Source organism: Corvus hawaiiensis, chromosome 19 (genome assembly GCF_020740725.1).
Source record: "Corvus hawaiiensis isolate bCorHaw1 chromosome 19, bCorHaw1.pri.cur, whole genome shotgun sequence".
Classification (NCBI taxonomy): domain Eukaryota; kingdom Metazoa; phylum Chordata; class Aves; order Passeriformes; family Corvidae; genus Corvus; species Corvus hawaiiensis.
In genome coordinates this window covers 2,670,001-2,692,570 of record NC_063231.1, presented here as the reverse complement: position 1 = coordinate 2,692,570, position 22,570 = coordinate 2,670,001, and the positions used below count along the sequence as shown (strand labels likewise).

Genomic DNA, 22,570 nt, shown 5'->3' with positions numbered 1-22,570 from the left:
TCTCTTGGCAATGCTGGTCCAACAGCCACTGCCTCCAACAAGTGCTGGTGCTCTCAGGGAGGTTTCAGCAGCTTCACTCCTCACAGTCCCATCCTAAACAAGCTGAAATCCATCAGAAATCCATCAGAAATCTGGGTACTCAGCTATGGAACTGTGCCCTGTGTGTCCTTGAGAGCCTCAATCTCCCTGTCCCACAGGAAACCCCTTCCTCCGAGGGAACCTTTGAGGTGGTTGCCCTTTATCCATGCCCTGCCTTTCAGGGGTACAGATAAAGGGTGATCATCGCTCTGGCCTCGCAGAGCCAATATCCCGTTATACAGGCTTTTCCTTGGGAACGGGTCACCCTCCCCGTGCTGAAATTCTTCCTGGCAGAGACAGTGCAAGTGGTTGTGGGACAACAAAAGAGGTTTGTGCCTCCAGGGGAGAAATAAGAATGCAAATATCTCTGGCATGAAAAACCCAAAGCGATTTGCTCCTTGGTATTTCTTGTCAGTCCTTTCCGTCTGTCTCTGCCTCACCTTCCCATTCCTTTCCTTTGGGCTTTCCAAGAGCAATAAGGCTTTGGGGAGCGATGGGGGCTGGAGGGGCCCTGTGGGGGGACAGGGATGGTGGCTGCAGCCTCTCCAACCCAGGGCTTCCCAGTCCCCCTGTGAAATCCTTTTCCCCCCATACTGTTTGCCCCCTTTGGGGGGATTTCCCTGCTGCTTGGCTTGGCTGTGCCTTCCCGGGATTCTTTTCCCCGGCACATCCACTGGGTCCATCCCGTGCCTGGCAGCGCTCGCACCAGGACGTGCCTCTTCATCATCCCGGGAATGCCAGCAGCCCGGGAGCATGGCTGGTGTTTGAGGGCTCTGTAATCCACGGGGAAGCAGAGCAGGCGTCCTGTCTGTGGGCATAAATCAGCCGGGAGCTGGAGAACGGGGCGGGCTGGGAAGAGCAGGGGAGCGCGGGCCCCTGCGCTGAGCCGGATGGCTCAGGGACTTCCAGTTCATTTATTCTGCTGGGGTTTGCCCAGCCCTGCTCAGCATGTGAAATGTTTTCTCTGAAAGACCCAGCAGTGAGTTGGGTGAAAAACATTCTCCTGTCCCAGGAGCTGGCAGAAATCCTGGTAAATCTGCAGAAGTATGTTTTTGTCGGTGCTGCTTATTCTGTGAGGGGAACTAGTATAAACTCTTCCAGCAGAAAACCTTTTTCCTGGAATGAAATCCTGACTCGGTTCAGAGCATTGTCAGGACGGTTGTGCTGGGAATGGAGCTCTGCTGGTAAACATGTCAGCACTGGGGAGGCCCAACGGGGCAGACAGAGCTCCTGCCCCCTCTGCCCCACGGGCAGACCCCTCACCGGGTACCAGCTGCCCTTCCCTGCCCAAATCAAAATCTCTGCAAGCTTGAATTGCAAACAAAACATAGATTTATTTTTCTGCCCACTAAAGCCTGTCTGCCCCGCCATCCACTCCCTCCAGGCTGTGGTTGGACATCCTCCAGTGGGGTCAGCACCAGGAACCTCACCATGGGGACGTGTCCCATCCCACTGTGGGGTCAGCAGAGCCTGAGCCATCACTTCTGCTTGCCTGCCTCAGTTTCCCTGACTTTTCCAGCTGGTAAGAGGAGAGACACTGGGAGCTCCTGGTGTGGTCCTGGATAACAGCGGTTTGAATTTCTCATCCCTTGCTGTGTCCTTATCTCTCTGCTCCTCGTGGCCAGGATGGGGATCCTGCTGGGGCTTTCAGGAGGGCCACCAGGGTGGGTTTGGGCTGGAGATCAGAGCTGGGACACCCTGGGTGGGTTATGAGCCCTGGGAGCTGGCAGGGGATAGCTCGGCACAGCTGGGTGTGCTTAAAGGGTTGCTGGTTTTTCTGGGCTCCAGCCACTGCTTTGCATTTTTCAGGTGTGAAAATGTGAAAGAATGTGAAAAATGTGAAAATGATCATGCTGGCCCCAAGATTCGTGAACTTTCTGGTTAATGTGTAATAAATACATGACAGATACTGCCAGCGCTGTGCAGGTGACCCCTCTGTGGTGGCACTGCCAGCAGTGGCATCCCAGAGAGGCATCTCCCCTCCTCTGCTCAGGGGCCAGCCCTGGGGTGTCCTGCTTGGAGAGGCTTTGGGGCTTTTGTAAACTGGTTTATCTGGTTTGGACTTCTCTGGGTTCCTGTGAAGCTCCTTGCCTGGCTTGCAAAAGGCAGGTTATTTATTTGTTTAATCCTCCCCTGGTACAAGGTGCGTGCTGTGACGCCCAGGTGCGCCGTGTCCAGTCGAGAAGCACTCTGCCAATGCCGATTATCCGGAGGCCTTGGATCCCGGGAGTGATTCCTCCCAGGTAGCTCATCCAGCTGCAGCCACCTGTGCAGTATTTCCTGCTTGGCACAAGGTGAGGTGCTGCAATGTTCCTGCCACAGGCAGCCTGGGGAATCTGTTCTGAGTCATTTTTATTTTTGCAAAAATAGCTAAAAGTTGGTCGGTCAGCTCTGGGTGGGTCTGGCTGTAGCAGAGCTGGAGGGGAGCAGAGAGGCTGCAGGTCCCGGTGCAGTGATGAGCAGAGGCTGGGATTTATCCCAGGGAGGCTCCCACCTCCTCCAGGGAGATGTGCACAGCATGGGGTGGGGGCACAGCCAGCACAGCCCGGACTCACCTGGGAATTTGGTCTGAAAAGGGTCAGAGAGGGCTCAGAGTGCAGCGGAGTGGATGCCAAGCGATGGCCTCACGCTCTGCCGGGGTTTGGATGTGGTCTGGATGTGGATGTTCCACGGGCCCTGTTCCGACTCGCCTTCAAACGGCCTCTGAGCATCAGGGATCAAGAAGTTTTGTTTGATGCTAATGAATGAATTTGCATTATAAATAAAAGCCCTGGATGACTTTCCCTGTAATTTAGGGAGGAGAGAGTGTCCTTTGAAAACTGTGTGGATTGTTTTTGTTAGCTGTGTCATCCTGGCATCCCTCCGCAAAGCAAATGGAAGGGACAGAGGTTTGTGGGTTGTTAGGCTCTTTTGAGGTTTGCTGGGTTTTTCCGTGTGGCTGCAGGTGCAGCTGGGGGGGGGGTCCCTGGGGGACGCTGTGGGGTGCAGGGCCACCCCTCAGGAGTGGGACGGGGTCTGGGATGGTGCTGCCTGGATGATGTTTGGAGAGGCTGGGATTTGGCACAGAGACCACGCTCAGCCTGGGAGGGGCCCGGGAGCTGCTGGATGCCAGCGGAGGTGCCGGAGGGCAGGATTCGGTGGCGAGTCTTCCCAGGAAGCCTGAACACCAACTGCCTTAGGGGCTCAGCTCAACTTTGGTGCTTCATTTTCTGCCAGACCCCAGTTTTAGCACAGGGTGATATCCTGCTCCATTGCCCTGTGGAGAGTCCCGGACAAGGGACTGGGATGGGGCTGGGATGGGGCTGAGGTCTCCCTGACCATGCTGTCCCTATGAAGTTGGTGGCTCAATTCTGTGCTGTCCTCGGCCCAGCTGGGCTCAGCCCCTGAGGAGGGGGTGTTGGACCCTAGCAGAGCTGCTCCTTTCAAGTTCCCGTCCATGAAGAAATCCAAGAAAATTACAAAGGAATTTTTGTTTTGAAAATAAAGGCAACTTAGCTGCCCTCAAACATGTCCAGAGACCTAATCTCAATGATTGGAGCTGTGGGGATGCAGAAGGGTGCTGAACAGGACACCTGAGCTCATGGGCTTTGTTGGGGCAGGGCTGAGCAGCCTCTCCCAGAGCTGAGCCCCCTCCCACAGCTCAGCCCCACGACCCAGCGCATCCCACCCCCGTCAGCTGATGTACCGAGAGCCTCCAGGCTTTATAAATTAACACTCTGAGCTATGAATTATGAATGGAGCCACATCTCTGATCACTGCAATGCTCTGCTGACAGCCCAGGAGCTGCTGATCCAAGTGACAGCCCAAAGCTTTTAAAGATGTGAACAGCAAAAGCTGGGAATAATTTACTTTGCAAGCTACAAACCTCTTGGCCTACAGATGGGGCTCATCGTATTCCCTCTCCTGCCTCCTCCTGTCCTGTTCTTCTCTTTTGTTTCCCAGTATTGCCTTCTCTGCTCTCCCTCTTGGTTTGTCTTAAGGGATCTTGTCCTGCTTGGCTGTGTTGACCATCCCATGGGAGCTGCATCCTTCACGGCACGTTCCTGCCCCAAGGTTGTGGTACCAACTGGGGACAGCTGCGTCCTGGCCATCCCCAACCCAGGCACAGATCCCCACAGCATCCCCACAGCCAGGGCAGAGCTCCTGGTGTAGGACCCAGCGGGATTTTGGCAGATCTCTGCAGCTTCATCTCCCTTTGGCCATAACTTTGTGTTCAAGACATTGTATTCCACAGCTCCATCTGCTCTGTGGAGCTCTACCACAGCTCTGTCTCTGCCGTTGGTCTCTGGGGGGTCTGTCCTTGAACCTTTCCATCTCTGGAGGCCAAATCCTGCCCTAAGCAGCTGGATGTGCTTAATCCTGGGTATTCCTGGGGTTTTTTGCCTTCTGGGTTTGTATGGATTCCTGCCTCCTCACCTCTGGGAGCAGCTCCCTCTGGCAGCCGGGCTGTGCTGCCTGCTCTGGCAGCCGTGGGGCAGCGGGAGCACAACTAAATTTAGGCAATGAGCTTCCGACACTTGTCAGTTGTCACAAATGAGGGCAGGGCCCTGCATGTCCCCCTTGTGGTGCTGTGCCCCCTGCTGCACTTAGGAGACAGCCCTTGGCAAGCGGGAGGGAGCACGGGATGGCAGGAGGACAGGGTGGCAGGAGCACAGGATGGCAGGAGCACGGGGTGGCAGGGACACGGGATGGCAGGAACATGGGATGGCAGGAGCATGGGATGGCAGGAGCACGGGATGGCAGGAGCACGAGATGGCAGGAACATGGGATGGCAGGAGCATGGGATGGCAGGAGCACAGGATGGCAGGAGCACGGGGTGGCAGGGACACGGGATGGCAGGAACATGGGATGGAAGGAACATGGGATGGCAGGAGCATGGGATGGCAGGAGCACGAGATGGCAGGAACATGGGATGGCAGGAGCATGGGATGGCAGGAGCATGGGAAACTATCCCAGCCTGAGCAGTGGGTGAAGGGAAGGGGTGCTCCATATTCCCAGTCCTTTCCAGTTGAGCCGTTGTGAACCACGCAGCAGAACAACTGCAAAGCAAAACCTTGGTGTCTGGAGAAGGTGCTTTGCCCCGGGCTGGGGCACAGGAGCACTCCCTGACTCTGTTTCTTCCCTTGCACAGGGGATGCTGTAAGGAGGTGAAGGATGGACTGACAGAGCCCCAGCAGTTTCTTCTCCACCAGAAGGCTGAGGGGCTCAGTCTGCAGGGAAGGAGCCATTTTTGGACACAAACATCCTCTGGCTGCGGTGAGGGGAGAGCAGCCACCGCCGCGGATCAAACCCACTCCTGGAGGGGAAAATGCCGCTTCAGTTTGGTGTCTAATTAGATATTTACCAGGAAGGAAGGAAAGATATAAATAGGGTGACAGTGACTTCAAAGGGTGTTTTTTGACTTCTAAGAATAACACCTTTGCTGGCGCCAGTTTCGGGAATATCAGCTGTGCCTGGGTGTGAAAGACGGAGGAGGTGTCGCAGCTTGGTCGGCAGCCAAGGGAGCAAACCCAGACCCCCGGCCCCCCGGCCCTGCCCCACCAGCTGAGGAAGGGACCGAGCCCGTGGAAGGCTCAGCTGCATCCACAGGGACACAGCAGAGGGAGTTTGGGGAAGACGAAGCCGCTGGTGCCGCAGCGCGGGTGGGAGGGGACGTGTGGCACCATGGGGACCCTGTCCCTGTCCCCATGGGCGGTGCTGGGCCTTGCCCTGGCGCTGGTGGGACTCTGGGCTCCCTGTGTGGTGAGCATGCAGCCCAACTTCATCGTCATCCTGGCAGATGATGTGGGTTGGGGGGATCTGGGTGCCAACTGGGCAGAGACAAAGGAGACCCCGCATTTGGATCAGTTGGCTGCCGAAGGAACAAGGTAATGACTATCCCCCTTCCCTGCCCTCTCCAAGCATCCCTGGTTACTCTGTCCTGCAGCACAGGGGAATTCAGCCCTGTGGGACTGGCAGGCAAAGGGATTTCATTGGTGTGGGTTTGGGTGCATGGGGAGGGCAGCCAGAGCCTGGTACCTTGGGGAGCAGATCCATCCATCCCTGCCGGAACCTTCATCTCCCACTCCCTGTCCTCATCCCCAGAGCAAAAGGGGGAGTGTGCAGGGCAGCAGGGAGGGCCAGGGCAGTGTTAGAGCACACAGGGTCTTGTGAGTTGAAGGGTCTTTTCATTTTGCAGGTTTGTGGATTTCCACTCAGCTGCGTCCACGTGCTCCCCGTCCCGTGCCTCGCTGCTCACGGGGCGCCTGGGTGTGCGCAACGGGGTCACGCACAACTTCGCCATCACCTCGCTCGGGGGCCTCCCCCTCAACGAGACCACCCTGGCCGAGGTCCTGCGGGAGGCTGGGTACAGCACAGGAGCTATAGGTAATGCCCAGAGTGCCAGGGGGCAGCTGGGGAGGTGGCAGGGGGTGACAAAGATGCCCTGGCAGAGGAGGGGATGCAGGTACTTGGGTGAAATGCTGGCAATGAAAGGAAAATCTGAAGGACCACGTGAGGGAGATTTCACACATCCCCCTTGGATTTTGCAATGCCAAGCTTAAAATCTTCCTTTTCAACGGCACTGCCGGAAACCCAGACTTCTCCATTTAATCTCTAATTGCTTTACCTCACGAGGAATGTGCTGGGTGTTCCCGAGCAAACAGGACTGTGCTCGGCGGCTCTGCCATCCTGCATCCCACACCACGGGCAGTGCCGCTCACCCCGTGGCTTTGGGCACCCTCCTGTCACGGTGGGTCCCCCTCAGCCAGCACAAACCCTTTGCACCTGCAGCTCCTGCTGTTGTGCTGGCAGAAAATTCCTCTGTTCCTCCATTCCCCCCCAGTTTTTGCAGTTCTCCCTCTTGGTTTGGTGTGTTCGGTGGGAGCAAGCTCGTGCCGGGGGTCAGAGGATGAAGCTGGATGCTAGGGAGGGGTTGGGAAGCCGTCTGCTCAGAACACAAACACATGAAAGAGCCTTTTAAGGCTGGAAACTGTCGCTTTGCACAGGCATGAGATACCTTATGCATTTTTTTGGGGTTTTCTGCAAAAATAGATGGCATTCTGGAACCGCGGCCAGCACAAACAAGGAGCCTTTCTTGTAGCTTGATTAAAGCCCCCAGCACTGTGGGCACCTCGTGGGTGAGGGCTGGCGGTGGCCAGAGCTGTGTCACCTCTGAAATGATGTTCTGTGGCTTCCCCACAGGCAAGTGGCACCTGGGACACCACGGCCGCCATCACCCCAACTCCCGCGGTAAGGGCTGTGCCAGCGGGGACGGGCCAAGGGCCCTGTGGTCACCTTGACCCCGCTGACCCCCTCGCTTGCCTCTCAGGCTTTGACTACTACTTTGGGATCCCCTACAGCCATGACATGGGCTGCACAGACACCCCTGGCTACAACCTGCCGCCCTGCCCGCCCTGCCCGCGGCATGGCACCGGTGCCAGGTACGGGGCACGCGGGTTCCAGTGCTGTCACGGGGAGGTGGGTGTTCGCAGCAGTGTCCCCAGCCCTGAGGGCTGCCCTTGGCTGTGGTTACCTCCCCTCATGCTCTGTGCGCCCAGTTTTCCCCTGCAGGGTGAGGGCTGGGAGCATCTCGTGCCATGGGGACATTGGCAGCGCTCCCTTTCTTGTCCCCTCCTCGGCTTTCTGGAAGCCAGGAGAACAGCCAGGCTCCATGCCTGCTCCGGTGACAAGCCTGGGGTGGCTGTTCCCAGCAGGGAGGCGAGGAAGGACTGTTACACAGAGGTTGCCCTGCCTCTGTTCGAGAACGTCACCATCATCCAGCAGCCCGTGGAGCTCGGCAGCCTGGCCACGCGCTACGCGGACGAGGCGTCGCGGTTCATCCAGCGGGCCAGGTGAGGGCCGCCCCCTGCCCCCTGTCTGTCCCCATGGCTGGGAGAGCTCCTGGCTCACTGCAGGACTCCCCCGCACCAGGGGAGATGGGTGTGTGTTCGGATTTGGGGTGTCCATGGCTTGGCTTCCTGCTGGAGGAGGCGGCACTGAGGCTGTCCTGGTGTCCTCTAAAAGGGGGCGTGTGTTTTTAAAACCACCAGTTTTGAAGAAGGTCAAAGCCTTTGAGTGAGGCTGTGCCTCCTTCCTGGGCGGAACGTGCATGATGTCAAGGCTGGTGGGGATGGGAGGGAGGCAAACGCTGCCATCCGTCTGTCCATCCCTGCATCCCTGTGGAGGAGCTGGCAGGGGGGTGGTGGAGATGCCTCCATGGGTGTGAAGTGCTGGCAGGGGCATGTGAGCAGGTGCTGAACGGTGCCCAGGGTGGGACCAGAACAGCACCCGGAGGTGTTTGAACACGCCCCAGGTGTGAGATTGGACCCATTTTGAGGATAAAGCACTCCGAGATCCCTGGGCTTCAGGATGTGCCTCCCCCAGCCCCACAGAACAGGAGGTGCCCGGGTGTGTTTGTCCCCGAGGAGCAGAGTGGCTCCTCCGAATGATGCCCCCGAGCCCTGCTGACGGGTTGTGTAATTTTAGTCCCCATTATTGGCGGATTACGAGCTGTGACTTTGCAAAATGCCTCCCTGCAGAGTGAGGAGAGGAAGCGCTGCCGGGCAGCCCTGTCTGAGCCCGTCCCCTGCCTGCATTCCGGGATAACGCAGGCCCGGGGAAGGGGGGTTCTCGGGGTAAGGTTTGTGTAGCAGAGCTGAATGAAGGGCTGGGCAGGGAGCAGCCTGTGGGGAAATGGCTCTCTATAAACCTGGGTGCCGTTTTGTTGCACAATACCTGTAGTTTATCCCTTATTGGCCATGGGGTGGCTTGGCCACGTTTGGGATGCTGAGGATACCCAGGCTCTGGGCTGTGGGGCAGCAGCAACCCTTTCTCCTACCAAACCTGCATCCCTCTGAGCTGCCAAGATGCTCTTTGGCTGTGAAGCCAAGTGTGTAAGCTCTGGGTTAATAGGACAAAACCTTTAAACTCCCAGAAGTGTTTTGAGGTTATCTGCATTCATGGAGAACAGGATTAAGCAGGTGCCTGCCTTTTCTCCCCTTCCCTTTGATGGCTTATTCCAGTTTTCCCCTGGCTGACTCATTCATTACAGGGCAACAAAAGAACACTGGATTTGCCACCTCGGTGTTTTTTTAACCAGTCAAGGTTGAGCAATTTGTGACAGTGAGATGTGGCACTGCTAGAGCACAAGTGACCGTGGGAGCAAAAGTCAGGGACTCCTGTCTTCAGTTATTGATTAAACGTTTGCTGGATCTTCAGGACAATTCCGAGGTGTCCGTGTGGCAGATGACAGGGACGTTCAGCTGAGCATCACAGCCATCCATGAGTCCATCTGGATACTGGAGTGGTGCTCCTGAGTGGGATGCGAGCCAGGGGAAGAGGCTTTCCCTGCTCCAGCGTCTCTGGCATCCCATGGGAAGAGGTCTCACAGTAGCAGTTTGCAAGGGGCACAGGAGCTCTCCTGAATCCCCGCGTCCTGCAGGGATGGGCAGGGTGCCAGGGGGACACAGCCCTCCACGGGGCTCCGGTGTCATGAGGGGGATGCAGCAGCTCCGGGCAGGATGGGGTTTACTCATTTTCCATCCAGGTGGGTGACGGGCAGAGGAAGGAAGTGCTGAAACGCATGTTGGAAGGGCCCCGAGAGCTTCCAGGAGGCAGCCGGGGGAGGCCGGAGCCGGGCGCGTGCGCGGGCAGGGACACGTCCCCGGGATCCGGCCCCTCCCCGCCACTGGCCATCCCACCCTTCCCCTCCGAGGTCCCTGAGGAAGAGCAGGCCTCGTTGGAGCAGATAAATATAGCTGTAAACAAGCAAACAGGACGTGTCCTGTGATGATTTAGGAGCGAGCAGGCAGCGGGGCAGTGCATGGCAGCAAACATGCCGCGCTGCCTCTGCGGGACTGAGTGGCACTGCCAAGGCCGTGCCCAGGGTGGTGTGGGCATCCTGCTGTCCCCATCCTCTGCCCACATCACCAGCTGGGCAGGGGGACAAAGGGCCAAAATGGGCCCCCTGAGAGAGGGGAGAGAGGTGTGGGTGTGTGCACCAGTGTGGGGTGTTTGGCCACTAGAGATGGAGGAAGGGGCAAGTCCATCCCAAGTGGGACGACAGCTGACAACAAGGGGACAATGGGGAGAGGTTTAAGTAGGAGCAGGGGAGGCTCAGCTCAGCCAAGCTTCCTCCCTGTGAGGGCGGTGGGTGCCTGGAGAATTTGCAGCTGGGTGATGCACATGGGGTGTTTTCCCCCAAGGAGCTGCAGGGGCAGAAAGGCCACTGGTTTATGTCCCCAGGCTCAGCAGTGCCACCACCCCAGTGACCTCCTGCCACTGCCATCCCCTGAAGGCTGAACACTGTCCCTCTGTCCCCTGCGCAGTGACAGCGGACGCCCCTACTTCCTCTATGTGGCCCTGGCCCATATGCACGTCCCGCTGACCCCCCCCGCTGCCCCCCGCTCCGGGTAGGGGCATCTACGGAGCCTCCCTGAGAGAGATGGATGCGCTGGTGGGACGGATAAAGGAGGTCGCTGACAGCCACGGGAAGGGCAACACGCTCCTGTGGTTTGCAGGTACAGCAGGAAAACTGGGGCTGGGGGTGACGCTGGGGACTGCACCTTGGGGTGGGGCAGGACCTGTGTTTGTCCCCTGCCCTCAATGCTCCCATTGCTCTGTGGATGGGGAGCAGTCCCAGCTGGGGACGGGGGTCCTGGGCTGCTGTGGCCACTCAGCTGGGTGCCCACCCTGCCACCCCCCTCAGCTGCGGGGCTGAAGTGGTGGGGCCGTGACTCATTAAACCACAAATCCTCGCTCATTAAGAAGCCCAAATCCGCTCTCTGTCACTGAGCAGCCTCCCTAATGAGGATGTCTTGCTCCTGATGACAGGAACTGCTCGCTCGGCCTCTCATTAACACCCCAAGCTGGTGGCACCGTGCCCCCCCTGCCCTGACCTGGCGGCACTCCAGCCTCTCGCCCTGCACTCAGCCCCTGCAAACAAACTTAAAAACCAAAATCCATCAACCAGCTGCTCTTGCTCGTGTGGGGAGGCATCACAGGAGTGGCAAGGAGGGATGGATGGGTCACTTCTCCTTGCCTACCCCCCACGGTGGAGGTGTCCCCTCTGGTCTTGGTGTCTCTCATGGGGACATTTCTTTCTCTCGAAGGTGACAATGGCCCCTGGGCACAGAAGTGTGAGCTGGCAGGACGCCTGGGGCCGTTCGTGGGTGCCTGGCAGAGGCAGCGAGGTAACGTGGCAGCGTGGGGGGGTCCCAGTCCCCGGGGGCACGGGGGGGCTGCTCCACAAAGCCCTTCACTGCCCATCGAGGGGATGTGGGCAGCATTCCACCCCAAGCCTTTCCCTGGCTGCTGCCCTGGGCTTGAACACGCCAGAACACATTTTTAATTTCAAACAGTCAGGTTTCCCCCAAAACTGCTGCAGGGGGTGGGCTGGGGTCCCCGTTAGCCCGGAGCTTGAGGTGAGTGATGATTTGGAGATGGGATGTTGCCATCTGCCCCGTCAGGGTCTCACAGCCCCCATCCCGCCCTGAGCAGAGCACCCACCACCCTCCCCATGCCCCGGGACTTTGCTTTTCTTTCTCTCCACCGTTTTGTTGGGGTTTTTTTGTTGAGGTTTTTTTTCACTCTTTCCTCCTTTTCCGGCCAAGCCATCTGCTTGGTGGGTTTATTTCGGCCGAGGCGGCCAGAAACATTCATGAGTCAGGCGTTTCCCACTTCTGCTTGTATTACGCGGAGTTAACGTGCCAGGCTCGGCTGCCCCTGCCCGGGGTCAGCAGCGAGGGGCTTCCTCCTCCGCTTCCTGACGCCCCGGCCGTGGGACCGCGGCCGCTCCCCTGGGCAAACTGCGCTGGCTCCGTCCCATTCCCAGAGCCTTTCCTTCGCCTGGCCCCGGCATGGAATCGTAACCTTAATTTTCTAGTAAACAAACCCCGCTGACGGCCCCGGGTTGTTGCTCTTGAGCAACCCACGGTCACAAGCCCGAGCAGATGGTACAGAGACTGCGGCGTTCGGGAACAGGCGAGGAAAACACGGCCCCTTCCCAGCCCCTCCTGCCTGCGGTGGAGGCTGGGGAGGAGGTCGGGCTGGCAGAGCGCTCCGAGCTGGCTGCAAACACTGGCGGCGAGGGTGACTTCGGAAATCCCTCGGCCGGTGGCTGCACGGATGTTTGGAGAGCCGGCCCGGGCTGCTGCCGGCTGGGCTGGCACTGCCCGCACCGCCCGGGGCTGCCGGGGTGGGATGCTCGGCCCTCCCAGCCCCGGGGATTGTTCCCCGGCAGGGAAAGCCCCCAGGAGTGGGAGGGCAGGGCAGGACGGACTGCTCCCGGCTCTACATGTTTCTATGTGTTTCTATGTGTTTCTGTAAGTTTCCTGTAGCTCCGTGTTTCGTTTTAAGGTCCAACCCAAATTCCAGGGATGTTTTCCACTCATTTCAGGTGGTCACTGGAGTTGGGAGAGAGCAGCGTATCCGTGTGTGCTCCCCGTTCCTCTGTGCTTCCCACAGCCCGCAGCCCACCCCAAAAACTCGTCTCCCACCTTGGGGCCAAGAGTCCAGCAACAGGGGGATACTGGGAGAGAGAGAGAGACATTTTGGGGATATGATGCTGGGCGTACTTTGAGGCAGGTTGGGGAAGTTCCAGACCTGGTGTCCCTGTGCTGAAGACCTGCTGTGTGTGTGGTGGGACCAAGGTTTTCATCCCGCCACGGGAATGCACAGTTCAGCTTTCCTGGAAAGCCTGGAAAGTCCCCACAGCAGCAGGGCTGCATCATCCCCACTCTGGAGAAAATTCCCTGGTTGGGTTTGGGTGTTTCAGCCCTGTTTACTTCCCAAAGTGTTAATGTGACCTCATTCCCAGGCTGCTCTGACCTGACCAGCCAGAGGTACCGGGGTGGCTTGGTCAGGAAATGTCCCTCTGATGTCCTTCCAGAGACCCTGACCATGCATGGAAAAACCCTGGAAATGCACCCAGGAGGATGAGTTTTTTCATATTGTGCAGAGAAGGGGATTCATATTAATTGCTGTAATTGCTGTGATTTCCTGGGGTGTCTGAGGGCAGGGGGAAACACCAAAAGTTTGGGTGGGCAATGGGAGAGATCGGGGATGTGCTTGGTCCATGCCAGCGTCAGAAACCTTTTCCCTGGGCTAGTCCTTGTGGCACCTGTGCCACACGTGTCCTTGTGGGCACGGCAGCATAGTCTGGGAGCATGGATCAGCCCGAGGCATCAGGCAGTGACTCCTGGAGAAGCCGGGCCGGGCTGGGGACAGCGTGGGGACTCTGTTGGCTGTGCCCGGAGGAAATGGCTCGGGGCGAGTGCCGTTGCCATGCGCACGCTGAAAGGCAGCGCACAAAGGCTGCTCCTGGGAAGTTTGCTCGGTGAATCGCGTTGGGATTTTCTCTTTGCCCCATTCCCAGCTCCTTCTCCCTTCAGCTGCCTGGGGCCCTTTGGGCTGCAGCCAAGGCAGAGGCTCTCCAACACCCTTCCAGCCGTTTTGATGCTTGGTGTTCCCATTTCGGGGCTCAGCACCCCAATTTTGGTGCTCAGCACCCCAGTCCCAGTGCTCAGCACTCCAGGCAGAGGAAGGGACTGGGCAGATCCCTGTGCATCTCAAATCCAAGGGCAGAGCAGGCGTGCACTGGGTGCTGTCAGGGAAACGATGGATCAGGTTCATTAACTGGCAGCAGGGTTATTAGCAGGATGGTATTTTTAATGAGGCAGGTTTCCAGCAGGCCGGGGCGGGGGTGGGGGGGCTGTTGGTGCTGAGCCCTGCAGAGGACAGAAGCCCCTGGAATGAATTCCTACATTTCCTGCCTGCTCCATTCTCTCACCTGGCATCAAAAGTGGCTGAAAAGGCGATGGCTCTGGCAGCCGCTGCATTTCTCATCACTCACTGTAGCAGAGAAACACAAACCAGTGCCCAGCTGAGACCCCTTTCTTTTCCCTTTCCCTCTGAAAAACTCCTGTAGCTCTTCTTCCTTCCCTGGCCCAGGGAAACCATTCTCCTTTGGGGTAATTTACACCATCTCTGCTCTGCACAGTTCCTTTCCCGGGGAAACTCCGGGGTCAGGAGGTTTTCCAGTAGCAGCAGGATGCCCAGCGCTGCCCTGTTCTCCTGCAGGTGGGAGCTCAGCCAAGCAGACAACCTGGGAAGGAGGGCACAGGGTGCCAGCCCTGGTGTACTGGCCTGGCCGTGTCCCTGCCAGGAGGACGAGCCACGCTCTGCTCAGGTAAGAGCCCCTCGGAGAGCGGGGTGGCCCCATTGGGAAGGACCCCTGTCCCTGCACTGTGACCCAGGTCATCACCTGGATTTTGGCAGCAGCAGCTGCCTGCACTGGTTCTTCCCTGCCTTGTGCCAGACTGTACTTTTGTCCTCTCCCAAGACTTAATGCTTCAGCAGAGAGGAGCTGAAAGGGCTTTTTGTGAGGCTGGAGGGTTGGCGCTTGCAGCCACCGGGCTCCGTGTGCTCCTGGCCGCGGTGGCCAAGGGCCTCCCGATAATTAAAAGATGACGATGTTCTCTCTCCCCACCAAGGAGCAGGCTCAGGCTTTGTTGGTCTGTGAATGGCTTTATGTGGAGGAGGGTGCGGTTGTGGGCAGGGCTGGCCGGAGAGATGGATCTGGCATCCCCTGCAGGATGCGGCCGGGCCGGGATCCGGCGGCAGCGAGGGCGAGGGCTGCTGCCCCCCGCCCGTCCTCACTGGGGAGGGCGGCAGGGAGGGTCTGTATTGCCCCTCTCCATGCAGCACTTGCACCCCTCCACGTGGAACTGCACCTCTCCTGACAGCCCTCCCTGGCAGAGGGCGTGGGGCACAGCCTGTGCTGGGGCAGGGCGGGGGGAATGTCCCCTTTCATCCCTGGGGTGGTGGGGCTGGAGGGTTGTTGGGCATTGGGATGCTCCGTCCCCTTTCATCTCTGAAGCACACAGGGTGATGGGGCTGGAGGGGTGTTTGGTGTTGGGAAAGAATGTCCCAGCTGCTGGAATCGAGTCCTGACTGGTGGGCCCTGGGGCAGCGTTGGGTGTTTCTAAGGTCCGTGAGATAAGCTGGAGACACTCATTCGTTCCACAGCCCGAGGGCAGCTCTGGGAGCTGGATTTTTGCAGGCAGGGGAAGGTTTGAGCCATAAGCTGAGTCACTGGTGTCTGGCGGAGGGGATGGGGTGCACGTAGCACCCCATGGTTTTGCCTCCAAATCCTCGCCTGCCGTGGGACGTGGGGCAGAGCTGCCAGACCCTGCCCACTCGGGCAGCTGGGGCAGCATGTGCAGGGTCAGTGCCCGTCCCCATCCCCCTGTGCCACCAGCCTTTCCCTGCAGCCTTGCCTCCAAGCCCAGGAATTCTGATTATCTAATCACAGACCTTATCTCCTGCATTTCCCAGCTCCAGTCTGACAGGTTAGACAGCTGGAAATCTAGAAATCCAGCAGAGGCACGTGCAGCACTCCAGGTGCTTGGAAAGTGACTGGAGCTCCCCAGGAGTCACAGAGCAGCTGGTGTCCCCCACAGCAGAGCCTGGCACTGCCACTGGGCCATGCCCAGCTTTGCAGGGTGATGCCCTGGCATCAGGACAGGGCACCCCCTCTTTGGGAGGCAGCACAGAGCCAGCCTGGGGGGCATGAGCAATGGGTCATGCTCAGGAAAGTGTCACCACTGCGATCCCAGCCATGGCCCGAGGTGAGACAGGGAATGTGGAGGGACACCGAGGGACAGGGAGGTGTTCACAGGACAGGTGGCTTTTCTCTATGCCTCTGTCACCCTCGGGGACAGCCCCCAAAGATGAACATGTGCAACAGGGACATTGAAATCCCCCCAGTTGAAGGGGAAGACCGAGAGGCTGGGGAGGGAATGAAATGTGTGTGCGGGAGAGGCTGGGGAGCCCTGTGCACACGCAGAGGGACCTCAGCCTGGTGGGATCCCCGGGAAGAGCCAGGGCTGGGCAGGGAAAGGCCTTACCCATCTGCACGGATCTCCTCTTCCCCTGGGGTTATGGAAACACCTGGCTCGGGCAGGGAGGCTGCTGGGACTGCCCAGGACCTCGTGGCTCCGTGTCCTGCCTGGCCAGGGAGTGCAGGGGTGAGCGAGGGTGAGCGTGCCCAGGGGCCGGGGAGCTGCAGCCAGCAGAGAAACGCTGATGCCTCACCACAGACCAGCACCTGCACGCCGGGCTCTGCACAAAACTGCCTTGTCTGCTTTTCTTAATTATAGTTAATTGCCAGAGCCACCCACTGTGCTTCTGCCCTTCCCTGCCCCAACCCGAAGTAGGGCACGGAAGAAGTAGGTCAGGAAGGTGGTGAAGGAGGAGATTGCACCATCCTGGCTGTGCCGGCGGCGTGGGGTTGGGCAGGTTGGCTGAGCTGCTGGGGTGTGGGGAGAGCTGCTGCAGCTGCCTGCACCCTGCCATCGCCAGGCAGGGCAGGGTTTCCCTGCCACGTCATGCCTGGGATGCCGGGATGCCCAGCACTACGGCAGGGCAGTGCTCCCGCCAAGTCCTGCCCGGGTGTGGGGATGCCCACTGTCTCACAGGAAGGGAGCTGCTGTCCTTGGGCACTGCCAGGCCCTTTTCCCTCGGTGTTCAGGCAGCAGCAGGATGGCTGAGTGTTGATGTTGAATGTGTTGAATCTTTCTTGGCAGGGCAGGGTTTGGCAGTGGGGCTTTCCCTCAAGCACGTCTTTCCCAGCTTGGCTCCCAGGATGTGCCCGCTGGCTTTGATGCCAGCTTCCACCAAAATCCTATTTTTCATGTCTTTTCCATGGGTTACACCTGCCCATGGCTGGGGGAATCTTCAGCCACCTCTGCCCTCAATCATGTTGTCCTCCCACCCTGGTGATGCTTTCCAGAGGTCCCATCCACTGGTCAGGGCTGCTTGGGAGCATCCACATGCATTGAGGTGGGAGCTGGATTGGGGAGGTGCTGGGCACCCCTGGGACCAGGGACAGGCTGCCCAGGTGAGCTGCTGTTTTGGGGGACCTGCTGTGCCCCCAGCAAGGTGCTGCAGGGACTGCAGTGGAGAGCCAGGATGTTTTTGGGCACCTCCCGGCCGGCCTGGCCGGGGGGGCCGTCTCGGTGAGCGCCGGCCGGGGCTGCCTCGCAGCAGTGTTTGTTCTTATTTGTTCTGTCTCTTAGCAGCTGAATTAAAACTCGTTCAATGGGAGAGCTGGGGGCTGTTAAACCCAGGGCTCTTTCCTCTCTCTGCTCACGCAGCTGCCATCACACACTGGGCAGGAGACACGCGGGGGCAGGGTCATAGTGGTGGCAGAGCCATGGTGACCAGGTCACAGTGCCAGGACCACGGCAGCACCCCGGTGACCCCAGTTCCTGGTGCTTTTGCTTCCTGTACCAATTTCCTTGCTCCAGCCAAGCCCTCAGAGCTGCTGGCACGGGAGTTTTGTAGCCAGAGGGGTGAGGGTTGAGTCCCCGTCGGCAGCACTGCAGCTGTCACCTCCTGTGCCACAGCCTCGTCCCCGAGGGCAGCGCTGCGATGTGTCACTTGGCCACGCTGATGTCCCGCTGTCCCCTGGGGCCATGGGACACCCTGGTTGTGGGTGGTTCCTTTTAGAGATGTGGGGTCACCTTGTGACTACATCTGTGAGGGAGGGATGCTGTTGGTGGCACCAGGGGGACGGACACTTGTGCCCCACAGGATGTGGAGGGTGTGGACTGGATGTGGGGGCTGCGAGCAGGATGTTCCCATCCCACTGGAGTCGAGTCTGGACCCCTCTGGGACACAGGGCCAGCAGAGGGGGAGCCTGTGCCCAGGCTGTGAAGGGCTGGGAGCAGGGCTGGGTGATCCCCATCCCACCCCTCCTGCAGCCCCTTCACACCACACGGATGTGCCAGGTGGGGACAGGCAGCAGGTGGGAAAGTGGGGACTGTCCCTCTCTGCATCCTCACGGAGCCGGCGGGACTTTGGGCCACCTGCCCCTTCCCCGTGTCCCTCTGCTCCGGGAAGGACTGGGGTGAGTCCCAGGTGCTCTGCTGTGGCTGAGGCCCTGCACAGGCTGGAAAGGCTGAGTGGGTCTGTGGGACACGGAGCAGCTCCGCTTTCCTGTTCTATCCTGGCTCGTGCTGCGCCCTGCAGCAGCCACACCGCATTTCCTGGGGTGCCAGGAGCTGCTGGCACCAGCCTGAAAACCCCTGTGCTGGCACTTGGTGCAGACGGTGACTGACCTGCTGCCTTCCCGTGCCCAGGGGGTTCAGGAGGGCGGGAGGGGCTGTGGGTGCAGGGTTTGCCAGGCACATCCTGACTGAACCCGAGCAGCTGGCTGGGGGTGTGAGGGGTGTGAAGCCAGGGCTTGCCAGGAACAGGGCTGGGTTCAGCCTTTTCGGCTGTTGGGAGCTCCTCTTGTGAGGGATGTGGGGCACAGGTGAGGTTGGGGGGACCCTCCACGGATTCTCACTCCTTGCTCTGATGACAGTCCCCTCTTTCCCCAGTGTCCTGGACATCTTCCCCACGCTGGTGGCCCTGGCTGGGGCAGCGCTGCCCCCAAACAGGCGCTTTGATGGCTTGGATGTGTCCCCAGTTCTCTTTGGCTGCTCGGATGTAGGGCACAAGGTAAGGCAGAGCCACTCCCCTGTGACAGCCCCTCCTGACAGCAGGAGCCTGAGCTAAAACAGGTGAGTGGGGGTGGAAAAAGGCTCAGACTGGTGATGTGCAGATCCACGGGAGCGTCAGCGCCTGGCCTGGAGGAGGAGAAGGACAGCTGGAGACGGCCGGGTGCTGTACCAGGCTGGGCTTGGGATATCAGGGTAAAAGGGCTCTGGGCTAAGGAAGATGGTTTTGTGCTTCGTTCACAAATCTGGGATTAGAAGTGGAAGTGCCTGTGCCTGCAGCTTGACACCTTCCTGTGTGCCTCAGAGCTGTGTCTGTGATCCCAGGGACTCCAGCCCGGAGATGCTCAGGCTTGTGGCAGCCTGCAGTGCCCAGCACAGCATCTTTCTCATTCCAAAAGGTACATCAAAAGGGGGAGATTCCAGGGGCTCAAACCTGGTTATACCCATTTATTTATCATACCAGATCAAGGTGTAACAAACGCCTTCTCCTCCCAGCTCTGGGGTGACAGTGTTCCAATGGGACAGCCCACCCCATATCCTGCAGCTCTGTCATACAACCCGCTACTGGCAGCTCCTTTAACCCCAAAACCCACAGTTTGCAGGACAAGCAGGATGGCCACACGGTTGTCTCAGAGTTGCACGAGATTTTTGCAGAACCAAAAGAATTTTAAAAAGGCGGCTTTAATAGCAGTCCCATGGATAAATCCTGAATTTGCTTTTAAAGTACACCCTCCTGCAAGCACCGTGAGCCAGCTCCCAGCGGGATCTTGGATTTGCTTTCTGTGTCCATCAGGGGTTTGGTATTTGCTTCGTATTTATGGAACCCTCTGCTGAACCGGGAGATGGAGCAGGGAAGAGGATGGGATGCGTCCAGCGGGCTCCACTCTGCTCCTTGGGATTAACCCTGCTCTGCACGGGCAGCGCTGGGAGCAGGGCACTGGGGGGCTGCTGGCAGCAATGGTTTGCTGGGAATGATGGTTTTCTGGGAGCAATGGCGTGCTGAGAGTGGTGTTTTTTTGGGAGTGATGGTTTGCAGGCAGCCATGGTTTGCTGGGAGCGATAGTTTGCTGGGTGTCAGGGTGCAGCCATTCCTGTGTGGAATTCCCCCCAGGGGGTGGGATCGCACTGCCGTGGGATGGGGTGACCTGGGAGGGGACACACAGCCCCGTGGGGTGGTCGGGAGCAGGCGTGTCCCCGCTCCCTCCCCTCCCGGCTTCCCCCCTCTCACCCCCTGCTCGCGAGTGGCCGATAGTGACCCCTGTGCAGGGTTTCTCTTGACACAAATCCTCCTGAAAGCAGCTCTCTCGCTCACTCCAAAGCCCAATTTCCACACATTCCTAATTGGGGTGGCTGGAGCTCCCAGCGTGGGCTGCCTGGGTGACATTGTCCCAGTGTCCCAGCCTGTGCTCGGCACTGGCACAGCCGGGAATGGGGCTGGGGTGACACCGAGGTCCTGCTGAGAGCGAGGGCTGTTGTCAGGAAAAATAAACCACGTCCTCCAAGGAGCACCGAGAGTACCAGGGGCAGTAAATCCCTCTGTCCGTCAGCTGAATGTGAATAGCCCAGAGCACCAAGTTCAAGCAATGAATTTTCAGGGGAGAAAAGGCTTTTTTCCCTCCCTTCTCTATCTTTTATTTATTAAAATAATAGTCATGGATTAATGGAAGAGTTCCAGACCTGGGAATGTTTCTTGATTCAAAACAAGCTCCTTAATTATGCAGTAAATTATAACATATTTTCTAAATGTGGGGTTTTAAGAGGTTTAGGAACATGGTTGTTGGTAGGAAGGGAGGTTTGAGTGCCCTTGGCAGCAGCCCAGCTGTGCTGTTTAAAGGTGTAGGCAAAGCTTTAAGGCTGGAGACAGATGAATTGGTTCAGTTCCTGGTCCCTTGGCTTCATAGGGCCTTGAATATTTGCTGATTCTTCCTTTGGAGCTCTTTTATCCTGCCTGAGGAGTGTCAGCAGAAGGGGACTCTGCAGCAGAGCTTCCTCCTTGCACCAGGCTCACCCTGCACCACTTCTTCCTCTTTACACCCTTCTTATTTCTCCCCTAAAACATAAAGATCCAACCAAATTCCAAAAGAATTTACCTTGCAATGGAGGGCAATAAAGGAAAGTGAGAGGATTTGGAAATCACCCCCTACCGTGAATCCTGGCATTTCTTGGATGAGGTTCCTACCAGTCCCGTGAGGCAGTGGCTACATCTGGACCAGGCAGTGTGGGATGGACACCTCTGGGTGCCTGGGATCCCGGGAGTGCTCTGCCAGGCAGTGTGGGATGGACATCTTGGGGTGCCCAGGGTGCCTGGGATGCTCCCTGAGGGGCAGGGCTCCGTGCCGGGCACCTGCTCAGGCACTGCTGCGCTCATCAGCTGCGAGTGCTGTTACTAAACTTGGCACTGCAGCTGCCTACAACTCCAGCAGATGTTTCTAATTCTTAGCACAGTGGAAATTTCTTGAATCACTTTTAACTCAAATTCCCGGGGAGGAAACCTCAAGTGACTCATCCCTCAGTGAAGGCCTTGGCTCCACGGCAGATATTATCAGAGAGAGGAGCCGCTGGAGTGTCCAGCTCACTTGTCTCCTCGCTCCCCAGTGCCAGAGCAGCTGTCCTGTGTGGATCAAGTGTCCTAAATACCAAAAGTGAGAGATTCAACCCACCCTTCCCTCCTTCCCTTGCTCCTCAACCCATTCCCTGGCTGTTGTCAGGGAAGGGAGCCCTTGCACAGCGGGGTGAGTCAGACGGACAGGAGGGATGTGGGAGCGATGTTCCAGCACCTCACCTTCCCCTCTGCCTCGCATGAGCTCACCCACAGCTCGTGGCTGTGCTGGCTCCCGGCTGGTGCTCAGCTCCCTTGGATGTCCCCACTGCTGGCGGAGCTGTGAGCACCCAGGGAGGTGCTGAGTGACACAGAGCACCTGAGACCACCCTGGCTCCCAAATATTACACAGGCATTTAGTGATACGGCAAGGGGGAATGGTTTTGGAGTAAAAGGGGGAGATTTAGATTGGATGTTAGGAAGAAATTCTGAATTTTAAGAGTGGGGAGGCTCTGGCACAGGTTATCCCAAGAAGCTATGGCTGCCCCATCCCTGGAAGTGTCCAAGGCCAAGTTGGACAGCCTGAGACAGTGGAAGGTGTCCCTGCCATGGCAGAGGGTGGAATGGGATGGGCTTTGAGAGCGTTCCAACCCAAACCATTCTGGGATTTTATGATAATCTGCCCTGCTCTGCTGGAAGCCCCCCCACCTTTGTGATCACTTTCTTGCCATAGAATCAGGAGGAATTCAGAGGCTCCTGCCAGGCCAGGAAGGTCCAAGGGAGATGCTGGTGTTTCCTGGGGCCCTTTTGCCATCATTCCACCCTTCAGCAATCACAGATCTGTTGGTTGCTCAGAGTCCAAGGCCTGAATGGTGTCTGTGAATGGGTGCAGGGGTGGGATGTGGCTCACCTGGGGAGGGAGTGGATCTCATGGAACATTCTGTCCTTCCTGCAGGTTCTGCTCCACCCCAACAGCGGTGCAGCTGGGAAGGTTGGCGAGATCGAGGCACTGCGGCTGGCTCAGTACAAGGTGTTCTACACCACAGGTACTGTGTCCCTACCAGAGGTAGTAAAGTCTGGGAAAGAACCTCTGGAATTCTTAGATCCCTGCAGGTACAGACGAAAACCCCACAGGTTAATTCAAGCAAGAGCAGACCCAAGGATGTGCTGACCCGTGTCTGCAGGATGGTGCTGCAGCCTGGGGTTGGCCTCAGGAACGCTCTTGGAATAAGAGCTGGGATGGGGTGGGGATGGGCCGTCCTGGGGGGGTGAGGAGTACAGAGGTGATCCCTGGACCCCTGTGACCCCAGGGGTTTTCTCCCATTTCCTCCCTAGGAGGGGCCATGGCCTGTGACGGCAGCACTGGGCCGGCAGTGCAGCACCAACCACCCCTCATCTTCAACCTGGACCGTGACATCCAGGAGCAGGAGCCTCTGGATGTGGCATCCAGAGAGTACCAGGCAGTGCT

The 22,570-nt window shown here is 58.3% G+C and overlaps 1 protein-coding gene and 1 long non-coding RNA gene across 2 annotated transcripts in view; one reads left to right on the top strand and one right to left on the bottom strand.

Moving 5' to 3' along the window:
• Positions 1 to 3,102: 3,102 nt before the first annotated feature.
• The window catches only part of ARSG (arylsulfatase G), a 19,911-nt gene continuing 443 nt past the window's right edge, over positions 3,103 to 22,570 (top strand). The window contains 12 exon segments of the mRNA XM_048323713.1: positions 3,103 to 5,945; positions 6,257 to 6,444; positions 7,261 to 7,308; positions 7,388 to 7,499; positions 7,770 to 7,910; positions 10,386 to 10,467; positions 10,469 to 10,577; positions 11,169 to 11,249; positions 14,137 to 14,245; positions 18,444 to 18,564; positions 22,058 to 22,148; positions 22,438 to 22,570. The exon segment at positions 22,438 to 22,570 is cut by the window's right edge and continues 443 nt beyond it. Coding sequence (XP_048179670.1) covers positions 5,743 to 5,945; positions 6,257 to 6,444; positions 7,261 to 7,308; positions 7,388 to 7,499; positions 7,770 to 7,910; positions 10,386 to 10,467; positions 10,469 to 10,577; positions 11,169 to 11,249; positions 14,137 to 14,245; positions 18,444 to 18,564; positions 22,058 to 22,148; positions 22,438 to 22,570 — 1,418 coding nt within the window. The 5' untranslated portion in view covers positions 3,103 to 5,742.
• LOC125335809 lies at positions 20,139 to 21,593 on the bottom strand. Its single transcript, XR_007207553.1, has 2 exons — positions 20,708 to 21,593; positions 20,139 to 20,613 (listed from the first exon to the last, which is right to left on the bottom strand). It is a non-coding gene; the product is annotated as an uncharacterized LOC125335809 (long non-coding RNA).